We start from the raw sequence: 22,700 nt of genomic DNA, 5'->3' as shown, positions 1-22,700 counted from the left end.
CCCTTTTCTTTTCTGACCCCCCAGGCAAATTCCTTCTATTACTATAAATCTAACAAAATGTAGAATAATATTTTTCATTATTTTAATACCTTGGCTTATATTAATTCAAAGACTGTTCATGTTAACAAAGTGAGCGATTTGTTAAATCCATGCTCTGCTAACCTCTTCACTGCCCCTTAATGACTCGGATCAAAGTGTGTAAGTTATGTTTGCCTTTCCTTATATTTATGGTAGAAGACAGGCATAATGGTGCAGAAAAACACAACAGGTTATCTGTGACCACACTGTGTGACTCAGGAGGATTAGGGGTCTTGGGCTGTGGGGGTGAAGACCTCACTGGAGTATGTTACAGACGGGAACCTTTCGGACACTTGATCTGGCATGACTGCAGGAGTTCAAAGGTCACTCCTGGCAGGATCTGACACAATTCTCTTAAGAAAACAAGTGGAAAGACCGTTCCACTGGCCACCCAGACTGGACAGAAATGTGTCAAAATTACAAGACCACATTGACTTCAATAACTCAATGCATCAATTGTTTTGAATTTAGAACGCAAGTTGGTTTTTGTCCTCAAAATGTTTGTTGTTTGACTCATGATGTATTTCTAAACACTTATTCGCTAATATAAGTAAACTAGCAGTGTTGAAGCAGCACATTTAATTTTCATCCTGCCATTTATAAAAAGCAGACTTCAACAGATTTCTGGGTGTATGCAAGCACTTATCACGCCGACATTAGAAACCGCAACAGTTTTTGTTGTGGCTGAACACAATTCTGGTAACTTCATTAAAACCATCATCTGCTATAGTGTCGGAAACTTTACAGCTTAGTAAAGACTACAAATATTGGTTTCAATTCGTGAAATTTAAAGCTTTTATGTATTGAAACAATTCAAATATCTTGCACAATTAGCTTGAAGGAGGTCTTTCTTCTCTAAAAACCCTCATCCAGAGGTTATTAGAATCTTTAGTGCAACCAAGAAAGCTAGGAAGTCAAAATCTTAAAGGTCCAGTATGTAATTTTGGAGGATCTATGGACCGAAATGCCACATAAATATACATAATTGTCAGTACAAAATGAAGGGTTATATTTGTATTATCTTCGAATGAGCTATTTCTATCTGCATACACTGCGCGCCCCCTAACATGTTTTATTTCATTTGATTTAACCTGGGACAATGCACATTAATAACACATTTAGCCAACACTGGCTAATTTTCATCCGTAGTCCCTTTTTTGGCAGGTATTTTACAAGAAAATATTAATACAAATTAAGAACAAGAAGAAAATTTGACAGCAGAAAGAAAATAAACCAAGAATATAAAAACAAAATTACAGACTACCATTACATATCCATAAATCACTATAAATGATCACAATTTATGTTGTTTCTACATTAGCCCTGAACAGACAAACTGCTCTACAGCGCGCATTTCGTTAATACGTTATCTCCTTCGGCAAAGAAACTAAACAACCTCTTCACTCCGTGTCAGCCACCATAGTGCTACGAACCTGAGGGTTGGAGGGGTGGAGTGAGCCGTTGGTTGCAATTCGCAACCTCACCACTAGATGCCCCTAAATTCCATACACCTTTTATCCTAATTCCAACGGAGCTCTCATAATTTAACACGTGTATTAAAGCACAGAATTAGAAAATAACAGCTTGCAAGTTCAAGTTAAGTCCTGTAAAAGTTAAGATAGTAATCAGTTTCATCCGTCTTGATGTTTGATCTCCACAATGACTGGGACTTCACTGGGAGAGTCAAGGGTAACCTTTCAAACCATGTCAATTTACATCTATGCACTAGGCAGACGCTTTTATCCAAAGCGACTTCCATTGCATTTTACAAAACATTTGTTTTCTGTGCAATTTCCTGGGATTGAAACCTCGACTCTACTTGACACATGAAACTATGCCCAAAAGTAATTTCTTCTACCATTGAAATCAACCTAAAATGAGTTTAAGTTGGAAGCTGTTATGGTTGGTTTATCACGTTAATGCTGGACTCCCCGGCAACCATCAAAACCTGTTTAGCTAAGCTATCAGTGCTGTCAGTATTTGACATTGTTATGATCATTTATAAACACAGTTAAAGTGTGACTGATAATAGGACAATGCTATGCTCCTCCACTAAGCAAAACTGTGTTTATGAGTCCATCATAGCTGCTTACATTCTCATCCGACTTGGGCTGAATCCCAACATCTGGGAATAGTTTCCTAAAGCTTTGTTGTGGGGAGACTGCGAATGAGAATGACACAACAGATTTACTCTAGAAGAGCCCCACATACAGCCAAATAGTAATAAAAAGCTTTTACAATATAGGAAAGGACATTGTAATATCTGTTATCATGCTGGTCTTCTCGAATTCTTGAAATTCTTTGACTATTTTCACACACATGTACTTAAAATCATCTCACACATATACAGTATGTTTCCAGCAATGCATGTTTCAAACAATGCATAATATTAAAGGGAGGGATGCTGGACCAACGAGAATTCACAGTGGGCGGGGCAACTTTTATATGCTCTTATATATCATTACCCATGATGATGACATGTCTATTTAAGCGAATTCAATTATGTATGTCAAAATCTATCAGACAGACTTCACAAGCTAAATAGGAAGGAAGAATAAATAACATAAGCGCAACTCTCAAACACGGCCTGGTGATGTTAAACAAATATTTGAAGATTCTTGCTTTAAAGGTCAACTCCCCCCCATCCATGAAGCCAGTGAACCCAAAATATCATGTTCCTGTTTACTTTCACGCCGTTATTTCAATGGTAAATAAAACAGAAAGTTTGTTTAGCGAACACATAGCTCCTCGAGTTGACTGTATTTATAGATTTAAAGGGCATTTTAAGGAAATGTGTTTAAATGTTAAATGATTATTATCACACCATCGAATATTTCCTGGCCATTTAAGCTTTAAAATTCACATACTTTGGAGAGCTTTCAGGGATGCAAGGCTTAATCTTCAAGCGATACGGAGTAAAATTGTTTACAGCTTTGTTGGGCCAAAAGAACAGCCCACCACATTCCTCAGCTATACAGCGTGTGCTATAAAATGGCTTTCATGAGCACAGAGTTTACAATAACGCATCTGTTTAATGTAAAGCAGCATTTGTTTTCTTGCTGAATGCGATTTCCGTCTTAGTGCTTAAGGGGGTTTACACATCTGTTTAGATGGAAAATTTGAAGTATATAGCTGCTGAACCCAATTTCAGAAAACTACAGGCTTATCCCACGTCCGTAAAGCTTTATTTAGATATTTTGAGAAATGTCTCCGTGGTTTTGTGGCCATATAATGGTAGTCAATGGGGTCCAATGTTGTTTGTTTACAAGCTTTCTTTTGTGTTCTGCAGAAGAAAGAAAATGGTTAAAACGACATTAAAGTGAGTAAAAGACTAAACAATTTTCATGATGGGGTGAACTATCCCTTTAAAAGGAATGACCTAAATGTACTGTACAAACACGTGTTAAAATAGTGTAGGGATGACATTGTATCTCTGTATGTACTTCTACCGGATTGTATCCACAACTAATGTGTATCTTAGACCAGCGACACTATTACCAGACTTCCGTCTACACAAACAAGACTAAACGCAAATACTGGAAACACAACACATGCCTTCAGCGATTTTTGAAAGACTGTTGATCAAACATTGATGATACGCTGCTGCCAGACAAGTGCATAATGGAAAAAGCACATGTTGCAGTCGAGCATGGGTTAACATCATCCATCATCTAATTCTGACAACAAGGTACGATCCAGACAGAAAACTGACAGCTCCGTGCTATTCCTTTTATTTGTGTATAGCCCCGCGATTTTCCACAGGTGCGGCTTTGGATAAGAACATGTTCCCTTCTCAAATGCAGCCGTAATAAAGAAAATCGACCCTTTGGTCTTATTCGATACCGCTATGAGGTTGTCTGTAGGGACCGTAAAACGAACAGCAGCTGGACCCGATGAGTTTTCCGGCTTTGAAGGTAATAGCCGAACATAATAACTGCGGAAAAACCTCAGCGTGATTTCAACCAAACATAGTGATTCAATATAAACATTTCAGACTAATAATGTACCATATATCTGTCCTACAGGCTCTGAGACTCTAGCATCCATCAGCTTTAAATGCACCCGCAGGCACAATGACATACTGTTTAGAGCTATTCCTTTAAGATGAAAACCATCCCATCTTTATAAGTGGGTATGGAAATAGCTAACACAGAACCATTTATTTCCAAAAAGGGAAAATAACAGCCTACATCTGTAAATAAATGGAAGTACTGTATTTTGCAATTTGGACCTGACGTAAATGTATGCAGGGACACGGTCGGGGCTGTTTATAAAACTTGGCTACTCACAATTGTGTCATTTCAAACATGTATGACTTTATTTCTTTAACAGAACACAAAAGAAGATATTTTAGAAAAATGTTGATAACTAAACAACACTTTTGAGACATTTCTCCAAATATCTTCTTTTGTGTTCCACTAATGATAGAGTCACATACAGATTATGAATTGCATGTGGGTAAGTAAATGCTGTAACAATGTTCATTTTTGGGTAATCGGATAGGAAAACAGCTCATATAAATAACTTGTTTCACCCACTGTAAAAATAAACCTGCAAAAAAACAGAATTTTACGGTTTAGAAATACAAAAAGACTGCAAATTTACAAGAAAAGCAGGGGAAACTATTTATTACACATCGTTATATCCTGTAATTTTACAGGGAAATTTCTTTATTTTACGGTATATTTCTTTCGCACCAGCTGACAAAAAATGTCCATCGGTTTTTCTCATTTTTACAGTGCAATGCGCTGTTCAGGAAAAGTGCTTTTCACCCCATTGTCTGCGAATAGTTTACAACATCACAACTGCTAAAGCATTTGTCTCTTTGAATCCTCTCTCGGGGGGCCACCAAGACAGATATGTAGGAAGCTGCCAACATGTGGGAAGATAAGCACAGATGGGATTATTAGGTTTCCCTTTCTGCCGTGATAATGTCTGTTGCCGAGCAATCGAGCATACACAGGTTTCACAAGAGACGGAGACGTCACAAAATCCTGGTGACAATATTTATAAAAACTGCAGATGAGTGAGACATATCGTGGTGTTATTTAGCAGGTTATTTAATTAGGAAGGATAGATGATGTGCTATAAAGATGGAAAGTCTGCAGTTTTCTATGGAACTCAGATTGCAGGTCTTATTGTGTTTCATGTTGACGAAAGGTCAAAACCAACTACCATCAGAATAGCTGAAAGGAGAACGGGGAACACAGGGAGAGGGTGTCAGGTAGCTTTAGGAATGAGATAATTGACCTGTGGTTTTGCATTTGAAACGACGGTTTGTAGACGCCTTAGAAACGTGCAGGAAGAAGGATTCGTGAGTTTTTCCACTGGGATAATTTCAGCTTGATTATAAAGCTGTTGACTGCTTTATTGTAAACGCCTGACTTTCCCTGGAAGTTCATAAAGTCACGTCTTAGAAAGCTATAGTTATGAGATAACAATACATGTCTTCTGTGCAAAGCCCAGGGGCATCAGTGATTGTTCTGAAAGCAAATTCCATGTCCTGTTCTGACAGTGATTGGGTGAGGCTTCAAGAAACAGGTCATTATTTGTTCATTGTCAGTAAGAAACAGTAAATTTTGGGTTATGTTTTACCCAACAGTGGGTAACAGTGCTCTTTAAGGAAGTGATTTTTGGGTAAAATGTCAATTTTTTCCTAAAAAAATAAATCTATCAAGTGACTTCAAAGACTCAAAATAGAGGTCTGAATCTGCACTATGGCTTTTCCTTTAGTTTTGGGACTTGACAGCATCACTCTTCGTTGTACTGAAAAATTCAAAAACATCTAGTTTTGCATTCCATCATGTTGACTGGATTGTCATATTTCTCTGGACGAACTTCTTCTTTGAAGCAACCCACAGGTCTTCGCATGGGAATAGCATGGGTTCATCAAACATGTCAAATCTCATTGAGATGCATCATGTCTACAGGCCTTAAGAGTCTGGGTGACCTGAAGGTAAAGGCAGTCAGGACTCTGTTGGTGTTCCCAAAAGACATCACAGTGATTGAAAACACACACAGACACAGCACGTCCATCAATCTCACATTGTGTGGGAATGACCACATAAGTTCATGTGTAACGTTCGGCATCGCTGTTTCGAATTAGGAAAGTTCCTAGAAAAGGATTTCGTAAGAAAGAGTGCCTTTAATATTAATGAAAATATTTCGATTCTTTTACTACATTATCCTCACAGGGATATTATATTTCGCATTAGGTTCTTTACAAGACCAATGTTAGTGCGTCCACCTAACCCAGCCACACAGTCCCCAGGTTTGCTTTAGAAGAGTTTAAAGAATTGGGGAAGGCTGACATGAATCATGCAAAGGATTTAGAAGGGACCTGAAGGAGTTTGCAAACTTTTAAACCCTACAGATGGAAAAAAGCGAGAGCCTGTTGATCAAAAGACCTCCCAGATGAATTGTGAACATCATTTGCTATCTAAATATTGGTTTAACTCACTGTTTCCCACAGAAGTCTGGGATGCAAGAATGTGTCGGACCAAAAGCACTGACGAATCAAGACTTACCAACGTCAAGGATCTGCTCAATGCATCCAACCGCAAGTAGAAATCAGATCCAAACACCTTATGGCGTTTCTGCTGTGTGCTGTGAGGTCTTCCAGAATACCTTTGAGGGAGCACGTCATACTCGTATTTGAGCTAACCACACTACTACTGGCAGGACGAACACATAAATCTACAACATGAAACATCGCTTTCTGTCAAAGCTGTCCAAACTCAACGTCTGATAGATCAAATGTACACTGAGCTCATAAACTACTACAAACCTGTAAATTTGGAATTTTGTGTAGGTACACCATCTTCCAAGATAATGCCATGGTATTGAGGAACTATTGTTGGGAACCCTGTTGACTAGTTTAACTGCTAGCTTAAGATCACAACCTCTAACCAGAAGTTTGCAAACACACTCTAGGTCTTCAATTGTTATCTAATGGCAAATTCAGTCAGGCACATTTGATGCACCCTACATACAGTATGTGCACCTTTGAGCCACCTACAGTATTTCAGCCTGCCATCTGCTTGAAACACCCGCGGAACGGAGTAAACTTCATCAATGCCCCCCTTGTAAAAATTCCTTCCTTATGAAGAGATGCCCAAAGTGACCACAGAAAGTTCCCAACCAGGGAATCAGGTCTCTAATTTAGACTTGGCCTAATAACTGTTTGTAGGGTAACCAATGGAAACACGGTCACCTACATCTTCTTGTAAGTGTTGGTTCCATGCATGGAATACTAGCTTGCTAATGTCTCAATGAAGCATTTTGACTAGCTTGGATAATCCATCTTCACCAGAAACCCCATGCTGGTTCACAAACATCAAGAAGACCTACCTGGTAAACATATTTTGACTGTGCAGATCAACGCCATAGCAAACCACTAAGCAGTCTTTCCTGGAGGAATATATCAAGTACTGTAGAAATGGTTTTCAAGGCCAAATATCTGTTTTCTACCTTAGTGTCAAATAATTGGCAAGCATTTTTGCAGCACCTAAGCAACTCAGAATTATGGCAGGTCATGACCCAAAATAAGTAATTTTTGAGAATCCGTCATCACTAAGGGATGGTGTTGGTTCAAAAGACGTTAAGCTCTGATGAAAACATGCATTCTGTTTATCATCACAGATTTTTCATGTGATGCCTCAAAGCAAGGGAAAGTAAAAGGACAACAAATGGCCCACTGCCAACAGTATTATTTTTCCTTAATGTTTTAAGGAGAAGCCTCAGCCTGTGGTTTTCTGTGAAATCTGATATGAATGCAAAGATAAAACATTCTAGTTAACCATAGCAAAAGCTGCATGATTTAACCTGCGACTGAAAACTATGCCTGGTCAAAAATTCTCTTATCAGAATAACTAAGTTCATAAACCATAAAGTGTATCTGTGTCAAGCTGTAAGGACCACACAAACGTAACTGAGAGACTTCAGATACAGTGGAAAGAAATAATAAGAATTCTGTTCAGCAGTTTATCTTTTGTTGATAGTTCAAAGTGCCCAAAAGATAGCATATTTTTTTCTATCTGTTAAACTAAGTTTACTGTGTGGTTTAGAAATTCCACAGAAGTCTTAAAAATATCTTTGTTGAGTCGAGTCATATTCTAGTGTAGGGGAGATGGACACATGAGCAAATACTATATTTTTCTCTTTTTAAACCTACAGTTGTTTCAATGGTCCTTGAGCAAACCCAAAGCGAAGGCGAAATTGGTTCACATTTTCTAATTAAGGAACATATTTGGACATGTCAGAGTTGAAAAAACATTATACAATTATGACCTAATTTCACAATAACATCACATATTATTTTTCCCATATACATTAAGGCTTACGAAAGAAACCGACATGAGAATCCAGGTGTTGGGGCGGTAAAACCAGCAATATGGAACTTGCCCAACTGAACACAATTACATCAAATTGACTTGAGTTTCTGCAGATCTGTGATGTTAGTGAATGGGACTCCTGTTTCTCCCGCTACTGAACCAGTAGACCAAAATGTGGCTTTCAGCACTTTAACACATGACTCACATCCTGCAGAATCCTTCACATCATCTCAGCAATGAGCTCACCTCATCATCTCCGCAGACGTGCTGAGACTACGCGCTGTCTGTGTTTAAAGTCGGTCTACCACAAGGGTAAGACTGTATACTTTTATTTGTGAAATGATACCGAACTCCTGATGATTTCCACATGTTCTTGAAAAAACTAATCTCAGCCTAATGGACAATAAAGACATATCTAGAGACCAGAATATCTTCGAGACTTGGGGTGTTTTTTTTTATATGTGCCAGTAAGCAACCACTTAGCAACCTCTACCTCCCTAGCAACCACTCAACAAGGCCCCAGCAACCACCCAGAACACCCTGGTATCTGGTGATAAGTCATGCACAGCTAAGCCATTGAGAAATGCATTTTTGCTATTGAAAGAAACTTGAATTGGACTGCACCAATAAATGAATTTTATAGCATTGAAACCTCACACTCCTGATACGTCCCACTGGAAAGACTAGTGAGGTTTAGACTTACAGGTGTGTAGTGAACAAGAGACTCCGGCCTTTAGTCAAATTTCACAAGATTAAATACATGAGAGTTTAAGAGCGCAGGAAATGCCCCACTGTAACCATTAACCATCCTCTAATAATAAAACAGGTACTTAACCCCCTTCCCATGACACACACCTGACCTTTACTAGAGTAGTTTTATATTTCAAATTGTTCACCCAACACACCTTTAAATCCCTATACGACAAAACATACTAGTCACTCAGGAACTTGCTGTCGCCAATGTGAGCAGTAATAGAAAAGTACAGAGGATTGTTATATTGCAAACATATGGACACATGCAGGCGCGTCGCTCCGGTTCAAACAGGATTGAGTTAATGACAGCCAACCTGTGCATGGAATTTACCTCGAAAACGACTTAAGTCAGTGACAAATTTATAAAAAAGTGCTTGAAATCAACAAGGATGAGAAAGATAGTGACAGAATGTCCACGAAGTTTGGTACAAAATGTACAAAAACAAAATGTTCCTAACCTGCCTGATTTATTTCAAGGGAGCCCAAAATGAAATACAGGTTTGGAAAGACGTGAAGACGAGTAAATAATGACAGAGTTAACATTTTGGACACAATACGTATTTCTAAAGGTTAAAGTCTTGTTAGAGCAAAGGCGGAATAAATAGGAAATAAAACATCTCCATCCAAAACCTCCCTGTGCCCGAAATAGACAGTGTTTCCTGTATTTGCTCTTTGACACACACCCAACCCACATCCGTGGACCATCTGCACACCCACTCTTTTGATGGATGTTATGTACATTTGTAGAGGTCTACAGCACAAGATCATTTTATGGAACAGGGGCTACAAATATTTTACGCGCACTATATAAGAATAAATAAATAAAGCAGTGAAGTTTGAAAGATGTTGAGGAACCTTCTAACAAGTTCTCACAAGTAGTGTCCACAAGTGATGTCCAAGATCAGAAAATTGACATTTTAAATAAAATATGTGACCCTGGACCACAAAACCATTCATAAATCACACGGGTATATGTGTACCAAAGCCGACCAAACATTGTATGGGTTAAAATTATCGATTTTTCTTTCATGCCAATAAAGATAGGATATTAGGTAAGCATACAAATGTTCCAAGAAGATATTTTGTAAATTTCCTACTGTAAATATATCAATCATTTATTCATGATGATAAACGATGATAAACTGAAGAGATTACACCGTAGAGGTCAAGAAAGCTCTCTAAAGATCCAAGCACTTTACATAGATCCATGTAATGTTATCCACTGTTTTTCATTGAGTATATAAGTGGAAGTCATACTTCCATTGAAAACAAAAGGAACAGCCACTAATGGAAAACTGTTCTAGACTCCAGACAGTCATTCGTCAGAGCAAACAGATGTTTGCCTGGCTCCTGCATCCACTTTTTCCACTCGAGCAGGATCTTTCCCAGGCATTGCCAAAATTCCCCTAAGAGTCCTTCTCTTCAAGAGCTTTGCCAGCTCTGGGTCTTTCCTGTGACCCCAGACCAACACTGGCTTTTCTACAGTATTTCTTTGTAGAGTCATGACATATCAAACAGAGTTTTATGAGGGAGTAATATCAAAGCAGAAGCGCTGATATGTGGCCAAAATATGCCACAAAGAAAATGATGTAACATAAAACAAGAATTAACAAGATCCAACAGAGTCTACGACTTAATCTTCACGCTTGCGTATGTCTGCAAGGACTTTTGGCTGAAGTTGATATCTAATCTGCTTTCCGTCCAGGACACAATTAATGGTCCTGTGATCTGGAAAATCTAGACCCCTAAAGATAAAAATCATCTTTACAAGGCCGTCTCCCTTTGCAGATTCTGCTGCCTCTTGGAAGCAGACGCTATTCAATGGTAGTGTTTTCTTCAACTTAATCCACAGAGAGTCATTTTAAGTAAGGCAATATGCCCATATATTATATTCCTGCTGTGCTGTTATCCGCTCAGAATCCATCCAGAAGATGTTTGGCAGAGAAAGCACCATGCTGCCATGGGCATGAACCTGTAATTTTACTTGACAAAAACTGTAACAGTATTTTTCTGGTGCCCAAGCTGCTGGAATATGACAGTTTTTTTACAGGATTTTTTTATAAAGTGGCTAATTCGTGTAAATTAATAATAATAATAACCTGATCTCACAGGAACACAAAAACGTACGATTATTAGAAAAAAGCAATACTGAATGTCCTACCCTAACCCCACCCCAAGACCTTACAGCATTGAATGTGTTTACATGCACAAAATAAACGGATACCTATAAAAAAATAGAATTAACCTGTTTGCTACTGTTTACATGCATATCGATAAACCGGCTATGCAGAAAAAAATTGGGACTTTTCAGGTTTGTCGTGTGCAGCAATGTCACCATCGATAATCCGTCTAGTAATAAAAATGCTGCAGGAAATCGTTAAAAAACGCTGTATTTTTATATCTCTTCTCGTGCAAATGCCCCAACCAAGTTTCCTCACACCTGTCCCAGAACGATCTACTGGATGACATGCAGTCTGGCTTCAAAACAAACCACTCCACTGAGACTGCACTGCAATCGGTCACAGAAGCACTGCGGCTAGCCAAGGCGGAATCCAAATCCTCGGTCCTGATTCTGCTTAGGGATGCACCGATACCAGTTTTTCTCTGCCGATCCGATTCCGATACTGAACTTTCAAATATCGGCCGATACCGATCCAAATCCGATATCAGTTATTGTTGACCTTTTAAGGTTTAGAATGTCTGTAACTCACACAGTCATTAAATTTATCTGCTTAAAGTCAAGCTTTGCATATTCATGAAATACATCAAAACTTAGATAAATATTATACACAGTATGACGGACATCTTTATTAAGGACACTGTACTAAACTTATAATTGAAATACATTATATTTAATCAAGCTATGGAGTCATCCAAATGACTGTGGTGAGGAAGGCGGGATGAGAGCCGTGACGCGGGGCCGGTGGCGTGAGTGCTAAGTGCTAAGTCCCGCATCTTATCACGGAGGAGATTGGGAGCTTAAATGGATGTTCGGCAGGACTGTTGACGAGAGAGGACCGGGCCCGAAACTGTGTTTAGTTTGTGTATGTTTTATGGCCGGCAGTCTACCGTGAGGTGGCTGTCGGCAACGTCCGTGTTTATTGTTTGTTTATGTTTAATTAAAGTTTTATTATTTGAATGTTCGCCGGTTCCCGCCTCCTTCCTTCCCATCTAACGAACTTTATTACAATGACAATCTGCATTTCCAACCATCCAGCATTTCTTTGATTGTAGCTGAAATCACGCTGTTGTGTGTGATCCTCGCAACTCTTTAGCATGTAGCACAGCACTCTGCAATGCGTAACCAGAATCCATCCCATGCGCGGTTAAACTCAAAAGGGACATGGGACACACGTCGGAGCTCCAAATATTAGCAGTGAAGCTCAAAGATTTTACATCTTTTAACTGATCCGCAACATGCGACGACACTATAAAATAACTCGGGCAAAGCTGTTTCAGAAATGTATTTACGCGATGGTAAACTAACGCGGTTCAGACGACGGAAGCCTACATTTTCCACAACAGAGAGAGGCTGATTATCTAGTACAATAAATTCCACAACTTTTTCTGTGATTTTTACAGATTTTTTTGTCGTCTTTGTGAAGTTTTTCTTGCCTTTGAAATAATTCCTGCAAGGTTTGGTGCTTTAATTCGTCCTTTTTGCGTTTCGCTTGTACAAACTCTTCGTGATCTTTTCCGTGATGCTTCTGAAGATGTTTGATTAAATGTGTCGTGTTGTAACGCGCAACAGTACTTACACACTGGCAGCTGTGCTGCTTTCTGTTGTTTCAAGCGTGAAATATTTCCACATCTGCGACATCTTCAACGCGCTGAAATTTCCATATAGGCGTAAAGTTGGGTCCTGAAAGGTCTCCCCACTAAACTCGCCTGTCGGGCCATTACGCAAAATAAATTTCAAAGTATTTAATTATTATTTTTAAGTAAATGCATTTTTCTCAAAATAAACGAACGTTTTCTATTTACTTAAATACAGCTCCCCGTTCAACAATTGCTGGTAATTTGGTATCGGATTTGGATCGGTTGTGCTGACTCGCGCATGATCGATACCCGATCCATTCAAAAAGGTATGGATCGGAGCCAAATCCGATCCAGAGTATCGGATCGGTACATCCCTAATTCTGCTAGACCTATTTGTAGCGATTGACATGGTCAATCACCAGATACTGCTAGCAGGCTCCCCTCTCCGCGGGTTCAAATCCTACCTCTGCGGCAGATCATTCAAGGTGTCATGGAGGGGCACGTGTCCACTGCTCACCATATGATCACTGAGGTCCCTCAGGGATCGGTGCTTGGACCTCTGCTTTTCTCTATTTACATGACATACTTAGGTCCCATCATACAGGTACACGGCTTCTCGCATCACTGTTATGCTGCAACAGACTTACATCTCGGTTCACCCAGACGATACTTTTGTGGCAGCTCGCATAACAGCCTGCCTAGATGACATATCAACTTGGATGAAAGAACATCACCTGCAGTTGAACCCGGCCAAGACAGAACTACTCGTGTTTCCGGCACACCCCACAGTGCAACACGATCTCATCATCCAGCTTGGCAATTCCACTATCACTCCCTCCGAATCACCCAGGAAACTCGGAGTCATATTTGATGAACAGCTGTCCTTCAATGTGCACATTGCTAAGACAACGTGATCATGCAGATATGCCTTATTCAACATTAGAAAGGTTAGACCCTACCTCACTGAGCATGTGGCACAACTCCTTGTCCAGGTCCTGGTAATCTCAAGGTTGGACTACTGCAATGCTCTCCTTGCTGGTCTTTCTGCATAGGCTATCACACCACTTCAGCTGGTTCAAAACGCAGAAGCACGCCTCATCTTCCAACAGCCCAAAAGGGCTCATGAAACACCCCTTTTCATCTCTCTCCACTGGCTACCGGTTGAAGCCCGGATCAGATTCAATTCACTGATGTTTGCCTACAGGACAATCACTGGATCTGCACCGGCATACTTTCACACCCTACTACACTCCTACACCCCATCAAGAACCCTGCGTTCAGCAAACGAGCGGCGCCTTGTAATACCTTCTCATTAGGGCATTAAATCCCTTTCTCGCTCATTCACCTTCACAACTCCTTCCTGGTGGAACATTCTTCCTAATGCGGTCCGGTCAACCACATCTCTCACAACCTTCAAAAAACTACTTAAAACAACCCTCTTCTGTGAATACAAATGATGAAGAAGAAAAAAAAACACACTAACCCTCTTCTCTCAACAGGTAGTGGTCTAGCTTTTGTTGAAACTTTGTATTAGCACCTATTGTACTATTGCTTTTTTATGACATGCGCCCAAAACACTTTGTAAGTCGCTTTGGATAAAAGCGTCTGCTAAAGGACTAAATGTAAATGCAACAATAGTTTTATATTTTGCATTTTCTACACCAATAACATGATTAGAAAGCGGACCTTTATGCATTATTTTACTGCTACTTCTGTTTGGGACTTTACTATAAAAGCAAACAAAACTGAGAGAAACCCGCTAAAGGCATTTACATGAAGCACATATCAGGATAATGGGTAAAAAACAAACTTACTGCTTATGCCATTTATGACCTTTCCCTGATAAATGAAAAATGTTTTACGTTTTTACATGACCTTACACAAAAGCAGCTTATTAAGCATAATCGGAGTAAGACTGCGCATGTAAGCGCACTCACTGAAGGCAAGCAAATCGTCGACCCATTTCTTTAACTCAACAAGGGATCTGGCACATTAGACATCCTAATTTTTAAAAAAAAGGGCCTGTATCTTCAGTGCCGTAGGGTGAAAATTATATATCACATAACATACATTTTTTTCCTGCGGTGTGGTGCCTGCCTATGGGGGAAGTAAAGTTTGTATCTACATTATTGTTATCCATGTCTAAATAAAAGTTGCACACGCCATATAATTACACTGTTTACGAAAAGATAATTTACTGATCTACTCTGAAGTTTATGCCAATACACATTCGCAGACCGAATGGAGCTCTCGCTGTGCTTTGATCCGTCTCTCTTGATCGAATCTTTTAAGCCATGGGAAACTAACCAATGATGAAGCGGCGGGGGGCAGAACCGCTGACACAAAAATCGTCCATTCATAAGCCTAAACAAGCTGCTGCCTTTCCCTTCGAAAAAGCAAACATACTTCAAGAAGGAACACAAAATATTTGCCTAGATAAATGCTGATTGAAGAAAGAACACAAACACACAAGCTTGTTAATGGAGAAACAGTTGGCGCCTGTGGACCTTTCGTCCAGGCCGAAGGGGTGTGTGTGGGTAAAATGTTAGAGAGTGGTGGAATGTTATTTATTTTCACAAACATCACCCCATAAATATGAATAGATGTCCCTTCTGTATCCACCAATCAGGAGCTTTTTACAGATCTCTCCATCTCTGAAAGGGCTACAGCAGTCAGATGTTAAAGAATATTTAATATAGGATCTTATTCCATTCATAATCCACTTGGGACAAGGGAACGTGTCAAGAATTGAGCATTGCTCTCAGAATATCACACATCATACTTAAAGTGGTGTATTGGGGATACATAGCCTGGTGGCTGAATAATGTGTGAATTATAAATTCTTGTTTCACTTTTTTTATATTTGCTTTCCACTTACAGTATTTTATATCCAGGAGATTTGATGTAGCACTCCACACGTGACAACATGCAAATCCCTTCAAGTATATATAATATATATAATATTGTATTAGAGCTTTTCACAAAAATACTAGTGTTTACTAACCCTGCTGAAAAACCAATGGAAACCCAATTGAACTTTCTAGAGTTTTCCAGAGTCTTCCCTGATAACCCGTGGGCTGTTCTCAGGATTGCGAAACATTTCAACAATTCAATTTCTATTTCTATTTATTTCCAACAAACTCTAATAGTTTCCATGACCACGAACCCGCATGTAACCACATGTGGGTCGGATTTAGTACTGTTCTATAGTTCAACCCAAAGATAACGTCCCACCAATACAACCAAACACACTACCAGTAGACCCCCGGAGACTACTAAAGCCCCCATTAAAGCCCAAACAACCCTTAAATCCACTGGGTTACAACTTCTGTACTGATTTCTATATTTTCCAGCAGCAAGAAAAAAACTGTAGGCTATACAATGTAGGCAGCTCCTTATTCATAGTCTGTTGCACATCTAAGAAGTTGCACCGACCTTTCTGTAGGCGAGCTGCAGGTAGTTGTACGGATTTCTCCTGTTGAAATCTTGAATGACATCATCACTAACTTTATGCATGGACTGATCCCCCAGCTTTCTCTCGATGCATTCATTCATGCAATGCGCCCTGTGAAGGATCACTTCAAAGAAAGCCTCCTCGATCTGAAAGTCACCAAAGCGATGACGATCGCTGCATCTCAGCCTGCAAATGATCCTGGTCTGGCGCACTTCAGAGAAACTGCTCAGCGCGCTCTCCATGTACCGCACTACATCACCATAGTCCCCTTTATAAAAAGCCTCCACTGCGTTATTATAAAGCAGGTCGAAGGGCTGGAGGGTGGCCGATGACAACAGGAGCGCCTGGAGGACACATGTCAGACTCAGAACGCAGCTCAGTTTGGACTTCACATCCATCTTCTGGCGCAGCTGCGCAAAGTAATGCGCGTTGGCTTATCAAACGGCTAAACGGAGCTCGTCGGAAGGAGTGCGGGATGTTTAAAAGGCTTCAAGTCCGCTCCAAGGCAGTATTGTTGTATCTCATTATGAATGACCGACATTTCTGTAATGACCCCCCGTCTCCTCCCCTCCGGTTTGGGCTGACTCCTCCCCTAACGCCCACACAAGAGGAGATGACAATTGTTTGAGATGAACTCCGCTTTCCGACTTTAGAGTTTGTTGAAAATCGACATGACACTTTTTCGTGGCTATATTGTCATAAGTAAGTGTACCTAAACGAGATATCTCACTTACTTTCTTAAAAAGACCAAACTTTATAAACAGCGATGCTCGGACGGCCGCCGGGAACGAGCACGTGTTGCTGGTTTAATGGCTCCCTCTAGAGGATCGGCACCGTACAAACAGCGCTGCGCAGACCTATCGGCAAGGTATCGCGGTACTATGATGTCATACGCCGATCGGTCTGCGCATCGTCGTCGCGTGAAGTCAAAACCTTTTTGGAAGTAGGCTCCCCGCTGGTGGATAAGCAGCTTACAAAATACATAAATAAATGAAATAAACAACAAAATATATAACAACTAAACCTTTATTTTGTAAACTAATACAAATATTTACATTGATGAGGCGACTTGCATTGCACTACATTTATTTCTGACTATATGCAATCCACTTAGATCTTACCCACCGTCCTCCTCTAACCACTGAGCTAACAGGAAAGCAAAAGTATTGACATTTCTATTTGTTAACATACAGCACTAAGATTACACTCACTAGATTATATATAGATACATATATATTTTACATATATTTGTAGAGTTCAATATAGTCACAGTTTATACTAACTATTGCACGAACAGTATTACTTGCATAATATGAAGTAACTTCAAAATTGAATTGTTATTGAAGCATTTCTATTCCAGTTTTAGTCAATTTAGAGGCTAACGTTTACTCGATCAAAATAAGACGTCGCAATTGTAAGTAAAAAAATAGAAGTAAATAAAATTGTCTGAAAGTCCTTTCAATTGTGATGTTTTTATTTTAAACACAACACAAACTGTTAACTGAAATGCAATATACCTCTGATTTACTAAGCAACTAACACAAATTATGGACACACAGATAGTTTTGTTTTTCCTTCCCAGTGTGCATTTTAGATTGGATTCACTCCGCCTTGTAGTGAATGACAAAAAATGACATTTGAAGCCCAACTATCTATGGCAATTCTTTGTTTTGTTGTTGCTTAAACATAGTCTTTTTCAGGTCTCTTGGGTGTCGGATGTTTAATAACATTACTGCTGGATCGCATGCGTTTTGCGCTGTAGATGCTTAAGAGCATGCCTCCAAATAAACAAAGCACACTGGCAACAAATCCAGCAATCAGTGATATGCCTGGAATAAACCTAAAAAACACAAAAAAACTGAATCAACATTTTGACCGACTTATACAGGAATAACACACATTATCAGAATGTGTCCCACCTGTTCACATTTGGTTCCATCTCAAAGAATTCTGCAATTATTTCATACATATACCAACTGGTTACTGTCAAAGCACACAGACCTGGAAAAAAGAAGATTGCATGTTTTAATTCAAAGCTTATTGTAATGGATAAAGTTATTATAATGTTAATATAATACATTGCATACTTTTTTATTGCTTTAATAACCCACTCAATACTCAAAGATACTTATTATGTCATTTGATTTAAGAAATATTTACATAAAAAAGCAAGCACTAAAAAATACATATTTTTTAATTGTAGAAATGTACTATTAAGACCATTCACACCAAGAACAATAACTATAAAGTTATAAAAATGATCCAAACAACAAGTATAAGGACCATTATGTTGTAATCACTTCCAGAACATTTGTTTTCCCAGCGGATGAATGATAAAACATCGACAGCCAAAATTCACTTGAATTAACATGGCCTTTTTATCTAAAATGTGACACTCACCACCGAGGATGAAAAAAATCCCGCCCGTAAGAGCGACTCTGTCCTTCAACCGATCGTCTCCATCCAGATATCTTGTGCACTCGAGGCCAGCGACAGCAACCAGCACACCAACGCCGGCAAGCCCGATGCTGATGATCATCATTGATCTTCCCACCTGAATCTTTACTATAACAGCACACACTTCAATTATAACATCTGATGGTGATGGCAAATAACACATCGCTGTCTAAGTTATAAATAATGACCAACCTGGCTGATAAAAGATGGAAGTGTAAGTCAAGCACGTCAACTGAGAGGAATAGATACTGCACTTCGTCCACAGGCCTTCCCTGACGTCCACTAACTTCGTTTCATCATTATCGTGTCCGCTTACTTTCCATTCATTCGTAAACGTGGCAAAAATCAACCCACATAATCCGGCGACGGACAGAATATAACCAAGGAGCTGAACCGCCATGTGTGCCGTGAAGAAAAATACGCAATTCGATTTTCAGCTGTATTAATCGTTTAAAGATAAGAGGTCAGTATGTGTCCACGTCTGTACATCAATGTTGTTTAGGCTGTTATTTATAACAGAGAAAGTAGGTGTGAACCATCATTGATGCAATAGACTGAACGGTCAGAGCACGGAGTTGGTTTTCCTTTGAAAGACTCTCTGGTGACTTGTGTGGTTCATGACTTCTGTGGCGCACAAAAGGCCAGTTTCCCGGAAACATGCCTTCAAATAAGACACAGATTGTCTTATTGGAATAGCATTTCATGACTTGACGTATAGCAAGCACATTTCCACAGTCTTTCAAGTCAAGGTTTCCCATCATCTTAAACATAAGAAATTATTAAACAAAGTCAATTTTTTGGGCGGACTATTTCTTTGAACCTGGTTTGTTACAACAGTATTTATCGTGGCAATACGGTTGCACACGTGAATGAGTTTTGAGATATATGAAGGACTAGAATGCTTTCAACATAGCAGCTTCATAAGAGCAGACATTAGGTGTTTCACAGTAGGAAGTCATGCAACCTTGAAATAACCTGAGGGGGAGCAAATGTTTTCACTTTTCTGTGAACTATAAGGGTTTGGAGTGGATGTGGTTTGTTAGATGACGTCCATATCCTATTACTAAACTAGACAAATAAGCTAATTCCATCTGATGACAAATGCAGTATCAGTGCTGCAAAGACACACCTAAATCAGAGCACAGTGCGGATATTATGCAATGTTACACATGGACAGTACAAACAAATTCTGTACATTTCAACGCAAATATATAAGATATGAGGTGGCTCAGACGTGTATTTGGACACACTTACAAACCGATGCATGCAATAACATTATAACAAAGAATCACTATGCAGTGATCATTCGAGATGAAATTATGTAAAAAACTGCTTTATTTATTAAGTGCATGACATCCAGAAATGGTCATTGTGAAGAGTATATCGTGTTATCATTTAAAAACCCATGAACATTTGTGAAATGTTTTGCTTGATAAGTCACAGGTTTATGTACTGTGATGCATTGAATTTATGGCCTTAAGTGTCCAAATATAGCATATTTAGATCTTACTCATAATCTTGTGATTTACCTCCTTTTCTCGGTTTTTACAATTGCAACAGGAAACAACTGGGTGGATAAAGGTTTTTAACTTATTTTTAGACCCCCACACTAATATTTCAGGAAGGCAGTTTTTTCATTCATTAACACAGTGAAAAATAAAACTTTTGAAATAGTTAGATATTAAATAAATGTTCATTGTCAGTGATTTCATTTCCTTAGCAGCCAATGTGGACTATATTTCCTTGCATTAACTGCAGTAATGCATGCAAGAGGTCTGTGTAGTGTTGATATTTCTGTCTGTAGCCTCTTGATACAACAAAAGACATCTTCCATATATCATCAATTAGTTTTGAATGACTTCGATTTCCTAATATGAGAAGTCATTTCAGCAGATCTACACAGAAGCTTAACAGCTTGAATGGTTTGTTATTAACTTATGAATATAAATCCTAAAGAAACTCCATTCTGTTAGTACAGAAAAAATAAGCGCACCGGATCATTTGGATATCCAGTTAAAACCAGTTGAAATTAGACTGCAGAAGCACCTCGGCTGCAAAATGAAAATTTCACAGGCAGTACACATAAAGAGCTGCGGGTTGGGGTGGGGTAGGGTGGGGCTTCATTTCACAAAAGACTGAAACGCTTACAGTAGGTTACAACCGTCATTTGTACAAGGTATTTGAAGGGATAGTTCACCCAAACATTTTACTTCATTTACTCCGTTTTTCTAATCCTGTGTAAATGTGTTGTTCAGCTGAACACAAAGAAAGATATTTAAAAGAATATCTGGGCCACTATTGACTTTTATTATGGTAGTCAATGGCACCCTGGAACTGTTTAATTTCCCACATTCTTTAAAATATCTTCTTTTTTGTTCAACAGAACAAAGAAATGTATACAGTTTTTATTTTATACAGAACAACTTGTATGATAAAAATGCTTTCATCATTTTGGAGTACACTATTCTATAAATTGTGTAAAGATAAATGGTTAATATTAATTCATGGTTAAAGGTAAATAGTTAAAGAAGAATCTGGTTTTACATCAGTTTTTCAATCTCTTTGAATTCCAGGCCCCCCAGAGTTCACAACCAATTTCTACTCGATAGGATATTCTAGAGCTAACCCAAAATTATATAATTAATATACATTCAATCTTGGAATATACATTACTTTAACTAAAATTTTATTAAAATAATATATAAATATTACAAATAACCAAAGACGGAGACATAAAGGGATTTTCAGTTTGGCCTATTTGATACATTCATGGGCCCACTTGTGAAAAACACCGCTGTAATCTAATATCTATGTGGCGCCATCTTGTGGTCATCCTTAATATTGCGTAAATGAAAACTGTCAAAGCAAATCGTTTCGATTAACAAGCAATATAAATGCATCATAGTATTTGTTAATGTGGTTAAGGTGTCACCTTTGTTTTTGTCTCTGTCGGAGAAGCTAGAAAAGGCATTACGCAACATCTATAGTAGCCATAAACGACACAATGCAACAAATGAGCAAATCCACCCACACATCTGAATAAATATGAAAATACACGCATTACACAAACGGTATAATGTTTCTGCATGATTTAACTGAGAAAATGTGACTTAAAGTGATCAAAAGTGTTACCGGGAAAATCCTCCAGACATCAGTTTGACTATAAATTGATGTCAAAACGTTCCGCATGAGCCTCGGGACTCGAACCGGTCTGGTGTCATTCCTGTATGGGATAAAGTGCCCTGGGCCAAACGACCTTATTATGATAATACATCCAACGAGAATGCATGCGACTTTTTCTCTGTCTCTCTCTCTCTCTCTCTCTCTCTCGCAAAACACGTGTACAGTGAAACGTAACATCATTAAGGTTGCCCTATTAACGAAATGATGACGTAGCCTATTTGTGTTTAACGGGCTTTAAACCCAATGCTCTACATTTGAGTTACACTCTACTAAGGGAAGTAAAAACTAGCATTTTCAATGCACCAAGACTGTGTTTTTACACGCATGTCAGAGCTGTTTGAGTTTAATAAGCACCGACTCGACACACCCTCGTGTGACCACCCCTACCGGTTTAACCTGAAGATGCGCCCCAGGCTCATCGGCCCGAAAAAGGGTGAACGGCGAGAAATAAAGTAGCTCTATAGAGCCGCACATTCACGACACGCCTAAACGCTTTCCCTGTGCTCGCATGAAGAGGAAAAGTCGACATAAAGCTGGAAACCGTCCTGAGGTGCGTACTGGCCTCGGCCCGCTGCGACTGTCGCCTTGTGTTCCTCTCAGGTAAGTGACAGCAGCCGCTGTCGTCATTACAGGTGTTTGTGTCAACGACTCTGAGGCTGATGCATGAGGGCGATTCAGGAGAA

At 39.2% G+C, this 22,700-nt stretch overlaps 2 protein-coding genes across 2 annotated transcripts in view; both read right to left on the bottom strand.

Annotated features, from left to right (window-relative positions):
• Positions 1–17,160, bottom strand: part of p3h2 (prolyl 3-hydroxylase 2) — a 36,801-nt gene extending 19,641 nt beyond the window's left edge. Inside the window, exon 1 of the mRNA XM_079472203.1 lies at positions 16,359–17,160. Within this exon, the coding sequence (XP_079328329.1) occupies positions 16,359–16,775 (417 nt within the window). The 5' untranslated portion in view covers positions 16,776–17,160. The remainder of the gene's footprint in view (positions 1–16,358) is intronic.
• Positions 17,161–17,389: 229 nt separating this feature from the next.
• Positions 17,390–19,319, bottom strand: LOC306903232 (claudin-19). Its single transcript, XM_079472244.1, has 4 exons — positions 19,027–19,319; positions 18,778–18,942; positions 18,297–18,378; positions 17,390–18,217 (listed from the first exon to the last, which is right to left on the bottom strand). Exons 1-4 carry the CDS (start codon positions 19,232–19,234, stop codon positions 18,058–18,060), a joined length of 615 nt encoding a protein of 204 aa, XP_079328370.1. The 5' UTR covers positions 19,235–19,319; the 3' UTR covers positions 17,390–18,057.
• Positions 19,320–22,700: the final 3,381 nt, after the last annotated feature.

This window comes from Barbatula barbatula, assembly GCF_947034865.1.
Source record: "Barbatula barbatula genome assembly, chromosome: 13".
In the NCBI taxonomy this organism is placed as follows: domain Eukaryota; kingdom Metazoa; phylum Chordata; class Actinopteri; order Cypriniformes; family Nemacheilidae; genus Barbatula; species Barbatula barbatula.
Note: the sequence above shows the minus strand (reverse complement) of the source record. Positions and strands in the feature narration are given on the sequence as shown.